Source organism: Podarcis tiliguerta (assembly GCF_965153285.1).
Source record: "Podarcis tiliguerta genome assembly, chromosome: 3".
Classification (NCBI taxonomy): Eukaryota; Metazoa; Chordata; class Lepidosauria; order Squamata; family Lacertidae; genus Podarcis; species Podarcis tiliguerta.
This window is the reverse complement of record NC_139536.1, coordinates 47233983-47254591: the sequence shown is the minus strand read 5'-3', so window position 1 is coordinate 47254591 and position 20609 is coordinate 47233983. Positions and strand designations below refer to the sequence as shown.

The 20609-nt window shown below is 40.7% G+C and overlaps 2 protein-coding genes across 5 annotated transcripts in view; one reads left to right on the top strand and one right to left on the bottom strand.

The window, feature by feature from the left end:
• Positions 1-12592, bottom strand: ARV1 (ARV1 homolog, fatty acid homeostasis modulator). The gene is made up of 5 exons (XM_083434299.1): positions 12458-12592; positions 5175-5294; positions 4392-4545; positions 2806-3030; positions 1-1565 (listed from the first exon to the last, which is right to left on the bottom strand). Exons 1-5 carry the CDS (start codon positions 12554-12556, stop codon positions 1459-1461), a joined length of 705 nt encoding a protein of 234 aa, XP_083290425.1. The 5' UTR covers positions 12557-12592; the 3' UTR covers positions 1-1458.
• A 253-nt stretch (positions 12593-12845) lies between these two features.
• Positions 12846-20609, top strand: part of TTC13 (tetratricopeptide repeat domain 13) — a gene marked incomplete at its 5' end in the record, with an annotated part of 28721 nt that continues 20957 nt past the window's right edge. For 2 of the 4 annotated variants that reach the window (XM_083434078.1, XM_083434077.1), the window contains 7 exons: positions 12846-13095; positions 14331-14425; positions 14910-14985; positions 16472-16542; positions 17951-18016; positions 19055-19147; positions 20037-20153. In XM_083434078.1, coding sequence (XP_083290204.1) covers positions 12846-13095; positions 14331-14425; positions 14910-14985; positions 16472-16542; positions 17951-18016; positions 19055-19147; positions 20037-20153 — 768 coding nt within the window. Of the gene's footprint in view, positions 13096-13750; positions 14004-14330; positions 14426-14909; positions 14986-16471; positions 16543-16870; positions 17010-17950; positions 18017-19054; positions 19148-20036; positions 20154-20609 lie in introns of those variants that run through there. The other 2 variants (XM_083434079.1, XM_083434080.1) reach the window with 2 other exon arrangements.

Below are 20609 nucleotides of genomic sequence, written 5' to 3'. Positions count from 1 at the left end.
TTCTCAAAATAATATATTATTTGAAATGAAAGGCAGTACAGAAATGTTACCCAAAAAAGCAAGGGTAAGTAAGGATATTAAACATCAACACAGATTCCTAATACCTCTACTAGTTCTGAGTCATCGAGTTCACTGCAAAGTTTATCAAATATATCAGAGGGCTTAAATGAGAAATTCACCTAGACCATCTTAATGTTTGAACCTTATAATTAAGTATAAATAAAACAGATGCCTCAGCTTCTATGAACACAATTCCATGGAACAGAACTGCAAAGCCATTGGGTGGGGAGCTCCAGAAATCATCCTATCTAATCAACTTGGTTTGCGGTAGAAAAAAATTAATAGCATACAACTTTCCAAGTACAAGCTATTGTTTCCCAATGTGGCAGTTAATTACAATTAATTTTGGGAGACAATTATCTATTCCAGCTACCTCCTGTTACCATTGCCCTAATTAAATTATGCTATCGTCCACAGAATGAAGTTTTACTGTACACTTAAATCATACATAGGCGTTACTCATATGTACCCAGGTAGAGCTTACTTTTGAGTAAAAATGTGTAATAACGCTGTCAAGTTCATTTTCAGGGAAACATAAGAACAGTACAATTCTTTATGCACTTACTCAGAATTAAGTTCCATCACATTACTCTCAGGTAAGTGGGTATAGGATCACTGCTTAAATCTTTTCAAAAAGAACTTTAAATATGCCTCTTACATAAACATCAACATTAAGAGATTTAGAAATGAAGCCCACAAAGCATCTTTATTATTTGAGGATGTATCAACATCAAATTTAAAATGTGGTTATCCCTCAAATAAGTAGTGCAGCTGCCAGCAATATCAATATCCTTGCAAAGGAAGCAAGTGCTCCAGGCTTACACTTGTCTACTCAGAAGTTAGCCCCACCAAATTTAATGGGGCTTACTCGTAGGTAAATAGAGGATTTCAGCCTTAACTTTACTGCAATCTGTATGCCATGTCATAAGCATTGGTTTAATGTTCATTCTGCTGTAACAGCTTTCAAAAGGTGGTCAGACTAGGTGTCATAGGATATAATTTTGTCTCCATTTCCACAAATGCTCCCCCTCCCCCCTCATAAACTACTAATAAGGCTTTTCTAAAATACAAAACACTAAACAGTGTAGTAGAAAAATGGACCACAACTGGATCCATAAATATCTAGGACAGCAGTACCACCAGTCCAATACGTTTTTGACAAATGAAAAATACTGAAGTATGTTATAGAACTAACTACATTCCATCAGTGCATCATTGTACTTTTCATATTACTATCTCCTCTTCAGCATGGAACGTTTTCTTTATGTTCATTGTCTCTTTACCACTGCATTTATAACAAACAGGTAGTAAACAGTGGCAAAATAAATGACTCAAAAAACATCATTTCCTTTATATCTTCAAGTAATTCCACCTAAAACAAACTAAATCAAGATTGCTTCAAACATTCCATCCTATCCTCTGGAACAAGCTGATGATAGCATTTTCGAAAATTAATCCACTCACAATAGCCACCAGACAAAGTTTTCGGCTTGTATTCAAGGTAACTGCAAAAGAAAGAAAAAATGGGGTGGGTTCAATTCCTAGTAGTTTTCCAACTGTGGTTATGAATTAATTAGTCTGGACAAAAATCACATTTCTAGTTAATATGTGATGGATATGTGAATAAAATATGCAGGACTGGGAACAGGTAAGTTGTTGCATTATCACAGTTGCAAACTAATCATTTAAGCAGGAGTGGGCAACCTTTGTTCCATCAAGGCCTGAATTCTTTTGGAGCTAATCTCTCAAAGCTGCATGCTGTGGGGGTCAGGACTTATCACCCCCCCCCCATCTGTTAATACTATCACCACCCCAAAACCACCCTCCCTCACACTATCTCTCTATCCCTCCCCCTACAATCTCTTTCTTTCTCTCCCTCTCTCTGCCACCTCACGTTTGCCTTCCAAGGGACCACAACAGCACTAAGGAAAAATGGCACAATTTTGGCCCAGCATTCCTTTCTAGTAATCTAGTCATTTCTGTGAGATGTTTTGCAACCCAGTTCCTTCCCAGTGATCCAGCCTACACCATTATTGCCAGGAAAATGAGAAAGAGGCAGTCCAGACTGACCACAAAGCACAGTACTACTCTGTACTAGGCCACTGTGCTACTCTACCTACCATGCTCTGCGGTCTGGCACCTGCCTCTCTCTTGTTCTTTTTTATGGCAATTAGATGTTTATGAAAGAACTGCATTACTTGGGGGGGAGGGTGAAGAAGCAACACTGTCCTTGTGCCACCAGCTAGATCATTGGGAAGGAAACCACTTTTCCTGAAATACTGCATCAGTGATACAGAACACCTCTATACTTGCTAGAACAGACAAGGGCAAACAGACTGGTTTACCCAAGTATGGGATGTAATGCATATGAACAAACTAACATAATAGTACATGTTCAAGGCAAAATGAAAAACTGTTATTCCTTTGGATTATTGTGCAACTATTGTTGTAATGTCAGCTTTGCTAGAGTCAAAGATTAAGCTTTCAGTCTTTGCTATCTTTTGCACACTGTACAGATTTCACATTTATTCACGTCTGCTGTCAGGCACTCCAATCTCTCTTTCTAGTTTCCACTCTCTGAATAAAGTTTCCTTCTTTGATGTTTTAAATCTTAATGCTGAATGCCTGCCTCATGCAGTCAAAACCATGAAGATGGGGTGGCACTTCTATGTCTGGGCTGAACAAGTGTACCAATCCTGACTTGCTTTACAACTTACTATACTAAAAGAGTAAAATTAGGAATACCTCTAATTGCTTGCAAGTTTGAGGTCAAGACGAACACTTTAATGAGCAAGAGGCACAAATAAGTATAGTCATGTTCCCAAATAACAGCTGGAATCAACAGAAGTTTTCCATAGCTGGATAGCAGCAATGCTTTCAGAAGAAAGGTGAAATCTGCCTTGGTTGTCAGGACTACAGCTCTTGCTAGCCACAAAGCAGTGAAGATGCCAATCAAAAAGGCAGTTTGTTCTGAATGAGAGAGAGAGATATATATTAAGGCATTTATTAAACAGTTAGTCATTAGAAGGTATACCAGAAATATTACTACATAAATTTGCTAGGTGCCTTTAAGTAGTTTTCTGTGGAAAAGAGTACATTTTGGATTGGATTAGATGTAGCAAGATGTATGTATGACATTTGTTAGTTACTTTACCTTGCCCAAGGCAACTCAAAGCAACTTACAAACAAATGAACCAAAAAACCCACATAGATACATTAAAGCCAGTTGCAGAGGGGAGGGGGAAACCCCAACAACTTCAGAGAACGAGCAGAGTCATGGGGAAGGAGGCAGTCCCTAGGCACCATGCTTTGTGGAAGTTTAAGATGTGATAACCAACACTTTGCACTGTGCTTAGAAATGGGGAGCTAGGCATGACTAAAATCAGAAATGGCCAGAAACAGGCACAACTGACACACCAGCTGAAGCTGAGCAAAATTACTCCTGGTCTCACAGTCACTGAATATCCAGGAGCAAAGTTGGGCCCATGAGCACTCCCAAACTATGAACCTCATCTTTCAAAGAGAGCATAGCTCCATAGCACCTCTGTCATGTCCAAACTGAGTTTCAGCTTGTTTGCCTGTATGTATGTAGCTTATCAGGAACCTCAAGGAATGGTTCAAAGCCTCCACACCCTCCCTGTGAAATGTTAAGCTGATAGAGAGCTGCATACCATTCACACACTAGTGACAACCAACTTCAAACTTTGGGGTAACCTCTCCTATGAGTTTTAAGGTGGATATTAAAGAGCATAAGGCACAGCCTTGAACCCTGTTAGACACCACCAGGCATCCCAGTGCAGGTCAACCCACTACTGAACCACCACCTAGTTCTGCTCCCCATCACAATTTTGCAACTGGCTTCAAATGGTGGCTCCTGGGATTCTAGTGGGAAAACAGTAGAACTGGAAGCCTGAGACCTGCCCTCCTCAATGCAGGTCGCTATTGTTCCAATTTGAAAAGAGTCTGAGAAACAAGTAATTTTCACAAGGCTAATCAAGGGGCTTTTGGCTGAAAATAGATTTGGGCTCTGTCTCCCAGACCCAACCCCAACATTCTCTGCTGTAAAATACTTGCACTCACAAGTGCCTGCAATACTTTTTCATACATAACTACCCATTCAGATTGGCGGAATACTGTCAATTCTTGATTGTTGAGCATCCTCCAAGCAGATTATGTTAAGTCAAGTGAGACATTATGGAAAAATAAACTAACAATACAACACATCCATTGTACACTAATAATTACAATGCATTCAAACCAGTATAAAATGTTTAGATAAAAAGAACCTAGAAATACTATTTGGAGCAATGACAAATTATACTGGATCTTACCCAGAGACGCTATCCCAAACATTCGATAAAAATCCCATTCCTTGGCATATCTAATTAAATCATCAGGTTCAGTGCTTTGGCTTGAATCCTGTAACTGCAACCATCTGATATAAGCCTCACAAAGCAAACAGAATATGCAAAGCTTCCCATGAATCTGAAATATGAAATAGCATTAGTTTCAGAGGCCCATGGACATCAGGCATTTAACACTATTGTTTACCATTACAAACTATGTTGTTTTTTGCAAGTTTTATTGGTGTTAGATGCATAAGTCATCATAGAAGTCAGCTCTCTCATACTAGAAGACGCAGAATGGAAAAAGGAAAGACTGAAGGAGCCTAACTGAGGGCTGCCTCCACAGAGATGTGATAGTACACACATCTTTCCCATCCAGGGACTTGCAACATACATATGGAAATGCACTGATTGCAAATGTTACTTGGCTCATAATCAGACTTCTGAATAACAGAACATCTTCTAGAGCACTGCTGTTCACTGTACTGCCCAAGGAGCTCAATTATTATTCATTCAGTTAATATGCTATATGGGCTTTAGAGTGACTTTCAAGAGTTGTAATTATTTTTTGCCGTGGTGGGGAACAGGACAAGACAAAACTTCCAGAAAAGGATGCAAGCTGAAGTTAATATAAGTACTACATGGAAAGGAAGAAGGAAAGACCAGTTTCACACCAAATATTTTCATTATGCCTCTCATAACTTTCTAACAAGAACCACATATCTTACACTAAATTAAGATAAGAAGGGAAAGCCCCCAGGAACTTACATTTATCTTCGTATTGAACAATATATGTCTATAAGCCTGTGCTTTGCATAAGATAGCATTAATTAAGATGATAACAGGATCATATTCTATATACTTGTCCACTGGTTTCTGACAGGATTTCTGAAAGCAACAGAGCAAGAGCAAGTTAAAAAAATCACACAGTAATATTGCAGTGATATCATACACTGTTGAAAGACAGATATTTTAGGCTTAATTCTATACCACTTATTAGATCGAAACAGAGTCATGTGGTATACAAGATGATCTGCAAGGACCATAAAAATATCTGCAAGCTTCTTTGAGTCCCTGTCAATGAAAAAGATGGGGCATAAATTGATGATGATGATGATCCAGTCCTTCAATGCTTGGCACAGATGCATTCCAGAATTGCAGTAATCATAGCCCATGGGGTGATGGGGTGTTGTAGCAGCAGCAGCACTAAAGACAAGCTTAATGTTAATAATTATTAGAAAGGGACTAAAAAATAAAATAGCAAATGCCAAATTAATATTATATGCCTGTGGTATGTCCACATATAGTTAATCTGATCCTGATACCATCATCTCAAAAGTATTGCCGAGCTGGAAAGACTAATAAAGGCAGACTGATAGAAGCTCATAAAATTATGGACGATGGAGAGAGAATGTGTAGAAACAAATTATTTTCTCTCCCAGAACAAAAGTCTGTGTTCTTCAGTGAAATTGGCTGGGGTCCACAAACACCACCACCAAGATGAGCCTGGATAGCTCAGTTGGTTAGACCATGGTGCTGATAACACCAAGGTTGCAGGTTCGATCCCTGTATGGACCAGCTGCATATTCCTGCATTGCAGGGGGTTGGACTAGATGATCCTCAGGGTCCCTTCCAACTCTACAGTTCTATGATTCTATGATTCTAAGTAGCTAGCAGTGAAAACTATAACTAGTGACAGATTATACTGCCATGTATACACTATGACTGGAGTATCTACATTTTCAAAAAACCACCAGCAACAAAGCATAGCAGACAGTAATCCCCCCCCCCCCCCATAGCAATAGAGTGCTCTTGTACTGGAATTTTTTATTAGTGTTATGTGCTGGAGGAGAAGGGTTGTTACAAACCCCAAATGTGTATATACTGCCCAATGTTCTAAAAACTCCTTGCCAGGCAATGATGAAACAGAAACATTATATTTGCCTCCTTGCATCAGGAAGCAAGGTTGCCTCACCAGTCACTAGAAATAATGGTTGGCTGCTGTATTTTTGGATAAACTCATGACCATATCACAGTGCACACTGGTAGGAATAATTTTTCTCTGGTGGTTGCTATTTACTAAAATTTTATTTGACAAAGATGTTAAATTGCACCCAGCAAAATAGAAAGATACACTTGTTACCTAAAAATGAAAAGTATGTGCCAACAGCAAGAACAATCAGTCATATCAAAGCATTCATGTTCATGCAAAATTTATAAAATCTGCCAACCTCTTTTATGCAAGCAAATACTGGATTTTATATACTTTCTGCTGAAGGATTGCTTTTGTCCAAAAGACAGATAACATGTAGCAAAGACTATAAAATAGCACCTCCATTTTAGTTTTTATGTGAGGAAAATACATTTTCCTGGTGGTTAAATGATAATAAAATGCTGCCAAAGGACAGTTTGACATTGAAAAGATGTGACAGTAGTTAAAATGTGTTTTATTACCATCTTTGGTGCAGCTTCTTTTATCTAGTTTTCTCATCAACTACCTTGGCTGCCAGTTATTATTAATAAAAAAGTGAGCTTTACATCATGCTGTAAGCCTTAAGGACATCCAGTTTGCAATTTATATTATGGTATGTACTGAGCAGGACCTCAGCTATCTAGGTTCTACCCTTTTCCCCATACAAATAAGAGCTTATCAGCCTCAACTTGGTGTCCACACTATTCCCCATTTTCAGAATGGTGGATCACTGTTGGGGAGATGCTTAAGTGGTTTTAAACTTGTGTTCTGAAGATTCTTCAGTGATTAGCTAGCAATGACCCCCATTTTCCTTAAAAAGGTAAAGGTAAAAGGACCCCTGACCATTCGGTCCAGTCGCAAACGGCTCTGGGGTTGTGGTGCTCATCTCGCTTTATTGGCTGAGGGAGACGGCGTACAGCTTCCGGGTCATGTGACTAACATGACTAAGCTGCTTCTGGCGAACCAGAGCAGCGCATGGAAGCGCCGTTTACCTTCCCGCCGGAGCGGTACCTATTTATCTACTTGCACTTTGACATGCTTTTACAGAGCTACAATTCCCAGAGTGCTTAAACAATCCAATCATCTTCCCTGGGAACTCTGGGAACTGTAGCTCTGTGAGGGGAATAGGATGTTCGAACAACACTCTGAACACTTAAACTGCAGTTCCCAGGATTCTTTGGGGGAAGCTATTACTGTTTAAGGGGGTATTTTTAAATGTGCTGTACAGATGGGGAATATATAAGGATACATAAAGGTAGGAGTTTTAATTTCTGTTATTAACTTTCTGCACAAATACTTCATCAAGAGTAAGACAATATTTTCAGACCCTGAGAGGCAGATATTTGTTTAGACAGCTCTTAACTACAACTAGGTTCATAGAGAAAATGTGCACAAGTTGCTCAGGTTTCTTTTTTTTACAAAGTTTTGATAAAGAGGCTCTCTATGTTCATGGTATGTGCCTTCAAGCTCTACAGAAGAAAAAGCCAGTGTCAACTCTACCTTAGAAACTTGGCTGCTGTCAAGCAACACAGCAAAATTCCTAAAGTAACAGGCCGAAAATGCTAAAAGGCAGTATCAGATACCATGAGAAGTACAAGAGGTAAGCACAAGGCATAGGCATCCCAAAGCCCCACAAATCTAACTAGAAAGATGTCCATAGATGAGTAGTACAGCAAGGGACAAGACAATTTGAAGATCCTTTGCTTTGCTAGACAAAATGAGCTGCAGTTTATATTAAATTTTATTTCTAAAAATGTTTGTAGTCAAGACAGATAATGAAGAATGCTTGGATAAAAATTCATTGCAACACTCATCCTTTGGGAGGTAGAAACAGGAAAGAGTTAAAAGAAAATAAAAAGAGAAAGCCAATTAGCCAGGCGCTTGATGAGCCTGAAACAGAGAGATGGACTAAGGACATGTTTAATTAAATATAGCATGAACTCTATTAAGGAACAGATTATAACTATAATTAAATGAAGTCATGCTGGTTTTTCAAAACAGGAAATCGGAAAGTATGTTCTAAGAACAACAGATGAAAAACAGGTACAGGATGCGAAACTCAAGAGGTCCTTCATCCTTATTCAGCTTCAGATCCTTTATTTGCATTGTATGTTAAATATCTGAAACTGAAAAAGCAAAAATTCAAATATATTTTGATAACTGAAGTTTAGCTGTTTGGTTATCAAAAAATTATCCTATCTGAACTGCCCTGAGATGATGATGATGACGATGATGATAATGATGATGATGATAATAATAATAATAATAATAATAATAATAATAATTTATTCAGATGCTTTCAGAATACGCAGGCATAAAGCTTACTTAAGTACATACACAAAGTTACATGGTTTTTCATAAGCCTTACAAGTTGAAGGAACCCCCTCTCCCCCACCCCTTTAAACATACAATAGGGCATTCTCTAAATAACAGTACATTAAATACATTCTACAATTTATGGAGACATATATTACACTTGAGTCCCCGTTTTGTGTATAAAATCAACAAAGCAAAATTCGTGCTGTAAGCCTGTCAGAGATGTATTCTATCAGTCTTTGATAAAGAACTGCACTCAGATAATTGTGTAACAAGTATGTCTAGATGAACCAATACCCTAATTTCTTTTTCTGAACTGCAGTCATGAACAATAAAGGTTGTTCAGGCAGTGATTTGATTACAAAGGCAAACCACATTGAAGTTTTATTACAATCAAGTGGTATATGAATCTAGTTAGTTAGTTAAAGGTAAAGGGACCCCTGACTGTTAGGTCCGGTCACAGATGACTCTAGGGTTGCGGTGCTCTACTCGCTCCGAGTAGCCGGCGTTTGTCCACAGACCGCTTCTGGGTCATGTGGCCAGCATGACTAAGCCACTTCTGGCGAACCAGAGCAGCGCACGGAAATGCCGTTTACCTTCCTGCCGGAGTGGCACCTATTTATCTACTCGTACTTGACGTGCTTTTGAACTGCTGGGTTGGCAGAAGCTGGGACTGAGCAACGGGAGCTCACCCCATCGCAGGGATTCAAACCGCCAACCTTCTGATCAGAAAGGTCTAGGATCTGTGGTTCAGACCACAGCACCTAGTTAGTTAGTTTGTTAGTTAGTTGAATGAATGAATGAATGAATGATTTTTAGAAGATACAAAAAGGACGAGGGGGAGAGAGACCAGTTGTATCTGAGCCTTCCATCAGCAGAAAGGCTCCTCAAGCTTATGGAATAAATTTTGGGGGCCCACACAGCAGGTTGCAGGGAAGTGGAATAGGCAAAAAAAGCTTCTCTCCCCATTACACTGTACAAAAGAGCTATTCACAAGCACAAAGAATGTCATTGGATACAGCCCATTGTTACTGCAATACAGTGCCAGTGGAGATGTACCCTCAAGTCAGCATAATGAAGGAATTGCCAATTTTTTGAGGCCTATGGACAAACTGGAAAAAAACCCTGTTGTTAGTGCCATATACACTACTATCTATATTACTGGTTACAAGTCTAATTTCAATTGGGACACAAACACAGTGGGCATCTGGGAAAGCCTCTTTGAGTGCATGTGTTCCTGTGGGTACAAATTCCTAGCATAATGGAAAGCAGTGGATCTAGCTCAAGGCCAGTGGATCATCTTTTACCGTTTATACAGTGTTTTTATTTTTTAAAAAAACACCAAAAACCAAAAATACAGCCACTGCCCAAAAGGTTACAAACCAGTAAGATGAAAAACATAAAACAGGCTATGGCAAGAAATAGGAAAGATTTTGGTTGCTTTCTGCCCTGCCCCCACATGCAGTGTTGATTTATTTCATTTGCAAAGAGGTACAAAAAAAGCAGGAGACAGTAGAAGAGCTTCTGTTGTATCTTTCCTTCCACCAAACCACAGTACAAGTGAGAGAGAGTCTTCTCACCTAAGGGATGGGGCACTCCTGATAAAATGATTTTTGTATTCTTAATCCAAAATGTAAAAACTAAAACACAAAGAAGAACTAGATACAATTTATTTAAAAGCAAATCAAGGAAGGCAAAAAAATAGGATAGAAATATGGATCAGAAATGCCTAAAAAAAAAAAAAAGGAAATTAGAAGTTTCAAATATCAGAACTCATCAATGCCTCAAGAGATTTTTTGGGTGGGGTGTGGTATTTCCTGTACTACTTAAGGAGACAGTAGTGGAACCACTGTCTGAGAAGCCTGGTCTAGATTCCTTGGCTTTGGGGAATCCATTCAGTTCCAAATCTACAATATCTGATCAAGGACACCAATTATTAGTTCTATTCCAGGCCAAACTGAGACAAAATCTGCCTCGAATGACCCACGGAGGATGATGGAGAGCCAAATGGGACTTGAAGGCACAGTCTTTCTCGGGAGGACAGGCCCAGAAGGTAGTACTAGGGGACTTTCTTTGCTTTATTCTTTGGCCACTGAAATTTCTAGTGCCTCAGGTTCTGTCTTCTCCCTCATGCTTATCAACATTTATATGCAATACATAGGCTTGGGCTGATAGGCTATCAGGGCAAGCAGAACTACCACTCTTCCCCACCGCCTAATATGACAGTTTCAACCCTAAACAAGTGTCTTGGGTTGATAGTAGGCTGCATGAGAGCTAACAAGATGAAGCTTCACCCACATAGAATGTTATGACTTAGGAAACATGCTAATTTTGATGGAGGCTGAGATCTGACTTTGGCCTCAGTACTATCTATTGAGGCACTGGTGGTGCTGGTTGCTAGGAGTGCTTTTTTAGCAGTTTAGGCTGGTTCAGCAACTATGACCCTACCTAGAGAAAGCTGACTTTGTGGCCTAGCTGGCCTAGCCACATTGATGCATGCCTTGACTGCATACATGTTGGATTACTATAATGCACTCTATGTTGTTCCCTCCCTTGATGACTGTTCAGAAATGACAACTGGTACAGAATGCAGCAGCTAGAACACTTGTGAAAGCTGAGTGTGCAGATTATATAACAACAAAAACAACAACAATTTATTTGTACCCTGCCCATCTGACTGTGTTGGCCCAGTCACTCCAGAATGTATAAAAACATAGTAAAACCTTAAAGCTTAAAATGTTTCCCTATACAGGGCTGCCTTCAGATGTCTCCTAAATATAGATATATATACAGTGGTACCTCGGTTTATGAACTGAATCCGTTCCGGAAGTCCGTTCTTAAACTGAACCCATTCTTAAACCAAGGCACGCTTTTCCTAATGAGGCCTCCTGCCGCCAGTGCCCTTCCACTATTCAAATTCTGTTCTTAGACCAAGGTAAAGTTCACAAACCAGGACACTACTTCCGGTTTTGTGGAGTTCGTAAACCGAATCATTCGTAAACAGGACTGTTCTTAAACTGAGGTACCATTGCCATTACTCATCTGCTTGACATCTGATGGGATGGTATTCCACAGGGTGGGCGCCACTATCGAGAAGGCCCTCTGCCATGTAAACACAGTAGCAACCATCCAAATTATACTGGGGTTTGAATGATCAAGTTCTACTAAGGGTCTAGGTGAATAAGATATATTTTTACATGGCAGGCTGAACAACCCTGAGAACACCTGTGCCTTGAAGGGGAGAGAATTCCACTGTCAGGTGAGAGACAAGGAAGGCTGACTTCCATAAACCACACTGTGAACTCTGCTTGCTGGTGAGACTAAAAGACTCCCTCCACCCATCTCTATCTAAGGGCTTGCCCTGCCGCACTTACGCTAAGTCTAAACACCTCACTTCAGTTCCACGCACGTGGACAGCCACGTGCAACCCCCCACGTGGACCGCCATAGTACAACCCACATGCCTTTTCCTACTGGCAGAATTAGGAATCCTAATACGTATCCATAAAGGCGGATACAAGTACGTTATTATTGTTGTTATTACTGTATTTGAAGTGCAGCCAATCCATATTCTAGTTACTGAAAAGTTCGGAAAACTATTCGCATACGTTGTAATCTATCACTAACCCCACCCGCGTCTCCCTTCGATGGGCAAGTATCTCTACCACCCCTTTTGGTACATTCCTTTTGGTCAGTCAGCCCCCCTCTATTTCCTTCCGATCTCCTCGCTCGGCCCGATACTTCTCTCTCGAAACATGACTCACGCAGATAGAAATACGCAGCACGCCACGCTGGTAATCCTTGTACAGCTCAGGAGCCTTCCTACTGCACTCAATGCACCTATAAGCTCCGGGTTCTTCCATCTCCCTCGGTAGCCCTGAGCCGCAAGATCCCGTTGCCACAGAAACGGCAGTCCCCTCTCCTCGGCCTCATTCACTTCCGGGTTCCGAGAGCAGAGGCGGGGAAACAGGAGCAGCCGCAGAGCATCTTGGTCTTCGTAGTTCACGAGCCTCTCGAAGAAACGCGGAGACCAGGCGGCTACAAACTACAATTCCCAGAAAGCAACCCGGTCCACCCTTTCCTCGCCGGGTCCCAGCGCAAAAGAGGGAAACGCAAAAAAGTTAAGTTACTGTGCGCAGGCGCGCTGGGAAGATGGCACCTGCCGCTGCGTTCGGGGGCCGTTGGCCAAGTGTCAGTGCGCCGTCGGGGCTGCTCTCGACGCTGCTGTGGCTGCTGGCGGCGACTCGGCCGGCGCTCGCCCTGACGGAGCAGTACCCGTCGTTATCGCTTCTTAGGCAGGAGCCGCACCGTCAGCAGGGCCAAGGGAGCAGAGGCTGCCCGGAGTTCCTGGCGGCTGAGTGGGGAGGGGAACAGTACGCGGCTGCCGCAGCCGGCGACTGTGGTGAGTGACGGGAGGAAAGAGCCAGCGGCGGTTGCTCGGCTTTCTGGCGCGGAGGGGGAGCTACGCCGCCGCCCTCCTCCCTCATGGGGTCCTGCCTGAGGCGGCGGAATCCTGAGGTGGCTGAGTGGGCTGTACCATTTCAGGGCGCAGGTGGGGGGGGGAGATAAGAAGCTCTCTCAGCCCAACAGGCAGAGGGGTCTCTGCTAGACCCTTCCATGCTTTGCTTTGGCTCTTATCTACCTAGAGGACCACCCCACTTCCCAGCAATTTCATATTCCGCGCCTGCATTTTGAAGTGGTACAGCCCGGCTCTCCGCCTCCTTATGACTTGACACTTCATTCCGCCGCATGTGTGGACCGGGCCTGAGGGGAGGAAGGGCAGGGCGCGCCCTTTGCTTCTCTTTTCGAAGTGTGCTCCGCTCCGCTTGCTTAAGGGAGAGGCGGCAACTCTCGGCTGGCTAGAAAGCGGCTGTGTTGAGTGATGAGCTGCTGCTGCTCCTGCTGCTGCTGCCGCCGCCTCCTCCTCTCCCAAGGGGCCAAGCCGGCTCATGCAAACTCACCTGTCAAGTTCTTTTGAGTAGCGGCGGAGAAGCGGAAAGCTCTTCCTGACTCTTCTCTTCGCTTGCCGCGCTCTGCAGAGTGTCATAAACCGAAGCCCTGAGGCGCTTTCAATGAAGCGAAATCCAACTCCGTAGGTGCACCTTAATTTGCCCTTGCCTTCCCCTTCTGATGTTTGATTGCGGGGACCTAGTATACAGTTAAACAGCAACAGCAGAAGGGGAAGGCAAGGGCAAATTAAAGTGCACCTACGTACTTGGATTTCGTTCCATTCAAGAGCAAGGAACTAAAGTTTCTTTGCACATTTTATCTCATCTAGGTGCACACCTAAACATGTAGAGTGAATGCAGCGTGAGTGTTCTTTATTTACTGCATTTCCCCGTGTATAACACGCCCCTGTGTATAACACACCCCCTATTTTTTGAGACTCCAAATAAAGAAATCCCCCATATGCAATATCCGTGTTAAACTTGAAAAAATAGTATTATGCACAAAAAAGGTACGTTTAGCCATTGTATGGCATCCCATAACACAAGGTGCAATATTTGAACGATTAGCCTAGAAATGTTCTTTCCATGTGAACAGTTGTATAATTAGCACTGCCTTCCTTAGTGTCCAAATTCTGTAGCCGTTTTAAGCTGAGCATACCAATTAACAGTGAAAATGTTTCCATTTTAGATTCTTCTTTTTTGCACTTTCATGACTCAGACTGTGAACTACAAAGGTCTCCCTCTTGTGAATCCCTGCTTTCCCTCAATACTGAAAAACTTTTGGTATGTTTATTTGTTCACTGTGTATAGCAAGGAGACTGCTGATGAATTTTTGCTGAAGTGACATATCTATTACAATGATCATAATACTTAAGAAATGTATTTATCAATCCAAAGGAAAGGAAATCAAATTTATTAGATTACATACACTGTTTGAAGACTGCAGAGGTTAAGATGCTAACAGTATTTGAACTATGAATATCACTGAAACTATAAATATTTTAACTTGTTTTAAAGAATATATGTTATTTTCCAGATCCATTAGAACCACCTGTTCTTGCTTTATCTGGTGTTCAGTTTTGATGTGATAAGCACTTTGGACCCAATCTAGCTAAGCATTTTTAAGTCACATGATTTCTGTGGTAGAATTAAGCCTTTGCTTGACACTGTTGCAGGGAAGTCATTGACACTTAATTTAACTTTGGTTTGTTCATGTCCTCAATTTTTATTTTGGTGGTATTAGTTTAATTTGGTAAATGTTTTGCAGAGTCAAGCAAAGTTACTTGCAGAACAAAAAAGATTTCCATTTGCCACAGATGATGACAATACCAATGAAGAATTAGGTAAGAGGTTCTGTGTGTGGTTGGTGATCGGTAGTAGCTATATATAGTTGAATTATATCACTTATGAGTGCTGCAAAATGTTCTGAAAATAGTGGTACTGAGATCTAATAATCCTAATTCATTTTTAAATACTTGACCATGACTGTCCACAGAATAAAATTAAGATGAAGAGAATTAGGTTGTATTCAGTCCTGTCTGTGTGTGAGTGGACCAGACTATTACTTATGCAGTGGGAGTTCATGGTCCCCTCATCCCGCTTCACCCTGCCTTCCTGGCAGCCCTCCACATGCCTGAAAAATCTGCTCTAGAAGGTTGGTGTGCTGGAGGACAGATTTTGGAGGATGGTGAAATTCCTGTCACAGGTTTGGAAGGCTACTTGTGTAACATTGGATTCTGCCCATTGACACTTATAAAATAATTCATTTTTGCATTCTGTCCTCTTAACCTGAATTCTCCAGTGTTATGCTCATGCTGAGTCTTTATGTAATAATTATTGTGGGTAGATTCATACATGCAGTTGGATGTGTTAACCATTTGACTTTTATCTTATCTTTATAGTAGAGATAACCACATAGGTGAAACACAAACACAGGCCTGCACATGTGAATCCAGCTTCACTTTTAACCTGTCACCAATCTTGCTTGTTCCAGCTGGTTATAGCATCCATCCTGGAGTTGGTCTTCTAGTCTAGTGGCATTGCACTGCCACCCTGTCATTATCCTGTGAGCATTTTTATTTACACATAACACTGGACTTCTCTGCTTTCAGTGGTACTTTAGTCAACTAGTTGTAAGTATGTCTACTTGGAAGCAAGTCCACTGACTTCAGTGGGACTTATTCCCAGGTAAATGTTTATAGACTTGCCTTCTGGAGCAGATTTACAGGGCTCACAGGGGATGTTCAGGCAGGGAAGGTCCACTGCACAGCTAAAACTCCTTGCAGTAGTGATGCTGTTTAATGGGAAACCACATTAAAGACTTAAAGACACAGACTTTAAGATGGAGTGACTTTCCAGGCTTTCTCAGTCCTATGTGGAGAAGCTAGGTTAGTATCTTTATTGAATATTTCTATGGCTTTATCCAGATTGCCTGTTTGCACTTCAGTTACCCCCATAGATGCCAGAGATTGAATCGGGGACCATTTAAATGGGTGGGATTGGAATGTTTTTCTTTGTTACTTATTGCCACCAAGTGGAAATTTTAAATTACCCAAAAGTGTACAGTGATGCAAAGTGTGGTTTCAAGCCTTGGGCTATGCTTTACAGGAAAAAAAATCACTGAATATTTTAAATGTTGATACTTTAATGAAACTATTTCCTTATTATTATGTTGTATTTGATAGCTTATGAAATAACTTCTATTCAAAACTCTCTTTTCAGAAATCATACCCCTCAATTAAACTCTTTGGCAGGTATTCAGCAATTCTTATATGCATGGCAAATGTGGAATTCATAACATAACACTAACCCGTAACACTGTTTTGACAGCTTTCGCTTATGTATTGATTGGCAGTGGCCTTTATGATGAAGCTGTGCGGCACTTCTCCACAATGCTCCAGGTGATTTTTCACTCCTATTACATTGTAGTTTTAGACTTAGATAATAGAACTCCCCAAGGTAGAATACCTGCCTTCCTAGAGAAGAGTGACAGATGGCAGAAACTGCTTAGCCTATGGGTAGACAAACTAAGGCCCAGGGGCTGGATCCGGCCCAATTGCCTTCTAAATTCGGCCTGCAGACAGTCCAGGAATCAGTGTGTTTTTACATGAGTAGAATGTGTCCTTTTATTTAAAATGCATCTCTGGGTTATTTGTGGGGCATAGGAATTCGTTCATTCCCCCCCCCCCAAAAAAAAATATAGTCTGGCCCCCCACAAGGTCTGAGAGACAGTGGACCAGCCCCCTGCTGAAAAAGTTTGCTGACCCCTGGCTTAGCCTATATCCTTTAACATAATTGAAGATGGATGGATGGAATGGAAACTTGAATCTATAAAAGGGAAATGGGTCTGAGGCAGAACTCCTTGAAGGTAACAGAGTTAAAAATGTAAACAGAAGGATATAGGTTGATGTGAAGAGGGATATGACTGTTATGGAAATGTTACATGGGGAGGCAACTTAGCTTAAATTGACATGCAACTTCTTGGGGTCTTGATAGGAAAATTTCACAAACTATAATCGAGCAGGCATGTCTACTCCGAATCACAGCCCAATATGATTACACTATTGTAAAGGTTCAGGCTGGAAGGTTTTGGTAGGTTGAATTCCTTAATCCATAATTGCTGCAAGTCTCAAACTAGATATGACATGTGTGTCCATGTATGATTTTGAGTGGGGAAAATGGCTGGCAGAGAAAGAGTTCAATAGTGCTACTATTCTTCTACTCAAATTCACAGCCACCTAAAGCTGATTTTAGTGGCAGTGGGAAATGTCAGCAGAACTTGGCACATCACATATAAGTTCAATTCCTTCAGACTCAAACTATATGACTTTGAAAAGCAGCTCTGCTGACCTAATCACCAGAACACTTTTCACTTCTCCTGTTGTATTATGGAAATTTTGTGTAGCTGTAATTTATGCATTCATGTACCAGAATGTATTATTTAATATATGAATATGAAATGAGATTTGTAACTACAGTATAGCAAAGAAGTGGTCTGAAATGAGCAATGGTTTTTAAAGTAATAAAAATGCAGAGGTTAATAAGGAGTTTACAGAGACAGTGCAAAGACTAAAGGAGCACACACACTCCACTCCTATAGTAGTTTCCCCTTTTAAGCATCTTCTGTGTAAAACTGCCCACCAAGCTGCTCTTTAATTGTATGCATAAGCCCAAAGTAACTCCTTAGAAATGCAAATGAATGTGGATGAAATGCATGAATTTTGGCTTTGGTTATGTATGATGGAATGTAGCATTCACTATTAGGACAAGTGGAACCTTCTAAAGATTATTTTATTTTGCTTCAAATAGGAGCAACCAGAGCTTGTTAGTGCAATTTATGGACGAGGGATAGCATATGGAAAGAAAGGGCTGCATGTGAGTATAACATTTTTAAAGCTGCACATGATAATGAATTTCATAATATATATGCATTCACCAGGGCTGGCCTAAGGCATTTTGGTACTTGAGGTGAACAAAAAAAATGTCACCTCACCTGGTACTCAGAGATAGACTGCTCCTGAACCTGGGGCCTCTATTTGTTTCTTACAGTAAGCGGTTAGAATTGCAACTTTGCCTAAGACAGAAGATTTGCAATAATGAGGCGGGGGTTGGTATTGGTTGGTTCTAGACAGCCGTGTGAAGGATTCTCTTTTCCTTCAGGATTGTTGGGATCAGACACTGCTGTCACTCTCTGCACATTTTTAATGGACAACATCAGTTGTGTGACGTTTCCTTCTATTCAACTCCATGACTCCATACTCTCCACTTCCAGGGAAGCAGTTCCCCCAGCAGTGGTCATGGCACTCTAGCCCAGGGTAGTCAACCTTTTTATACCTACCGCCCACTAATGCATCTTTCTTGATGTTAAAATTTCCTTACCACCCACCAGTGCTCGATGGAAGGAGGATTCAGCTTGTGCCGTAGAACCCCCTACTGTCCACCTAGAATCCTGCAACGCTCACTAGTGGGCGGTAGGGACCAGGCTGACAACCCCTGCTCTAGCCAATGATTTTTGCTCAAGAGGAATGTACTTATTCCAAACCCAGAAGTTATTTGTACAGTCCCTTCGCTTCCAGTTGCTTTTTAGGATACATATTATTTTTGCAACTACAATAATGATAAAATATAAAGATTTTTATTTCCCTTCTACCATCTGAGGCAGTTGCCTCATGGTGCTTCATGGGCAGGCCAGCCCTGGCAATAGCAGATTCATGATGGTCCCATAGTAACTGGAATACTTAGCCTTGTTTGTTCTGATGTTGCATGTATGTGACTCTTAGCACACATCAAAATATTCCATGATGAAACCAAGAATTTTAATTCACTGAGTGTTGTACCATTTAAAAATTGTCACCATAACCTCCCTATGACGAAGCATACATTGTTACTTACATATTTCCCCCCATTTTTAAGGATATAAAAAATGCAGAGCTAGCTTTGTTTGAGCTGAGCAGAGTCATTAGTCTGGTCCCAGATCAAGCTGAAGTGTTTGAGCAGCGAGCAGAGGTATTTCTTCCACTTTTAAAAGATTTTCTAATGTCTATACCTTATCTATACCTTATTGTTATTTTGTTTATCCAGTTATTTTCTGTATGTTTCTATATGTTTATTGCTGAAAGTTCTTGGTCATATTCCTAATAATATATGAATTAAGATTTGATGTTAATCAATATACAGCTATCAATACATTAAGACAAAAATAAAATAGAATAAAAATACCAAAGCTACTCACTCTCCTGAGGCAACGTTCTTCCGCTATTTCATCCAGCGGATTCACGGGACAGCCCACAATATTTTGTGCTGTATTCACCACGCTCTGTAGGCGCTTCCTATCAGATGATGTCAAACCAGCGTACCACACCGTGATGCAGTATGAAAGGACACTTTCTATTGTTGACCGGTATTGTATTTCTATTATATTATATTTCTATTCTATTCATAATTACACTAGTGTTTGTAGCTGTCAGCCTTCAGAGGGTCCGTGAATGTCATTAACTCTTCATTTTCTTTGTTAATGTATAGAAGGATGCTTGTAATAATAAATGCAACAATTTTCTTATAAGCTATACAGATGGGCTTAGAAAAATTTTAGTAGGAAGAAATACGTCATTTCAGTAAAACCCAAACCCACTTTTTCTCCTTCAGCCCCTTAATACCTGACAAAATTAATAGGTCTTAGTCTGCTTTTTAAAGTTAAATAGATGTAATGTAATATATGCATGTGCTCCAATCAATTTTAATGTACAACTTTTTTATGTAAATAATGCACTTGTTTAATTACTCAACGCAAAATTAATTTTTTGTGCATAGTTATTACATATTGCAACCTAAAATCATTTTGAAAATGAAGGATTATTTGTACAATCTTGCTCAAAGTATTATCTTGGTTTTACAGATACTGTCTCCTCTGGGTCAAATGAGTGAAGCGCTGGCTGACCTCACTAAAGCTATTCAGCTAAAACCCTCCGCACGACTTTACCGACACAGAGGTACTCTTTACTTCATATCTGAGGTTAGTTTTCAGTTGAGCACCTGCAGAGAATGAGCTGGGATAGGTGCTTAGTCTCAAGGGTCATATTTGCAATGTATTATAAGCTACAAGCTATTCTATCTATCTCCTTTAAAGAGAACTGAGTTTGGGAGGCAGGGGGAGATCGCCTATTCTCTTGCCCGATCTCTTGCAACAAGATAGCCTTACAGAATCTGTCTGAGGAAACAGATTCAAGTATTTTAGACTGAGAGAAACTGCTGATACATATTTTTGTTCAGCACCTATTTTTGCAGGAAGGGTGTACAAAAGCAATTTTCGTGATGATTTTTTAAAAGCATATAATTTGTTTATTTAAGGCACGTATACACTACTACTTCTTTAAAGAGTTCAAGGCAGAACACATTTTTTTTTTTTTTTAATCATTCTTTTAGAGCACCAACTTAGTTACAAAAGTATTATTTCAAAAAGTAGAAGGAA

Excerpts from the sequence above, each read along its gene's own strand:
- ARV1 (XM_083434299.1), bottom strand. The coding sequence starts at position 12,556 with ATGGAAGAACCCGGAGCTTATAGGTGCATTGAGTGCAGTAGGAAGGCT. Across the intron at positions 5,295-12,457 it reads TGCTGCGTATTTCTATCTGC|AAATCCTGTCAGAAACCAGT; the intron begins GTGAGTCATGTT and ends TGTTGCTTTCAG. Across the intron at positions 1,566-2,805 it reads AAACTTGCAAGCAATTAGAG|TTACCTTGAATACAAGCCGA; the intron begins GTATTCCTAATT and ends TTTCTTTTGCAG.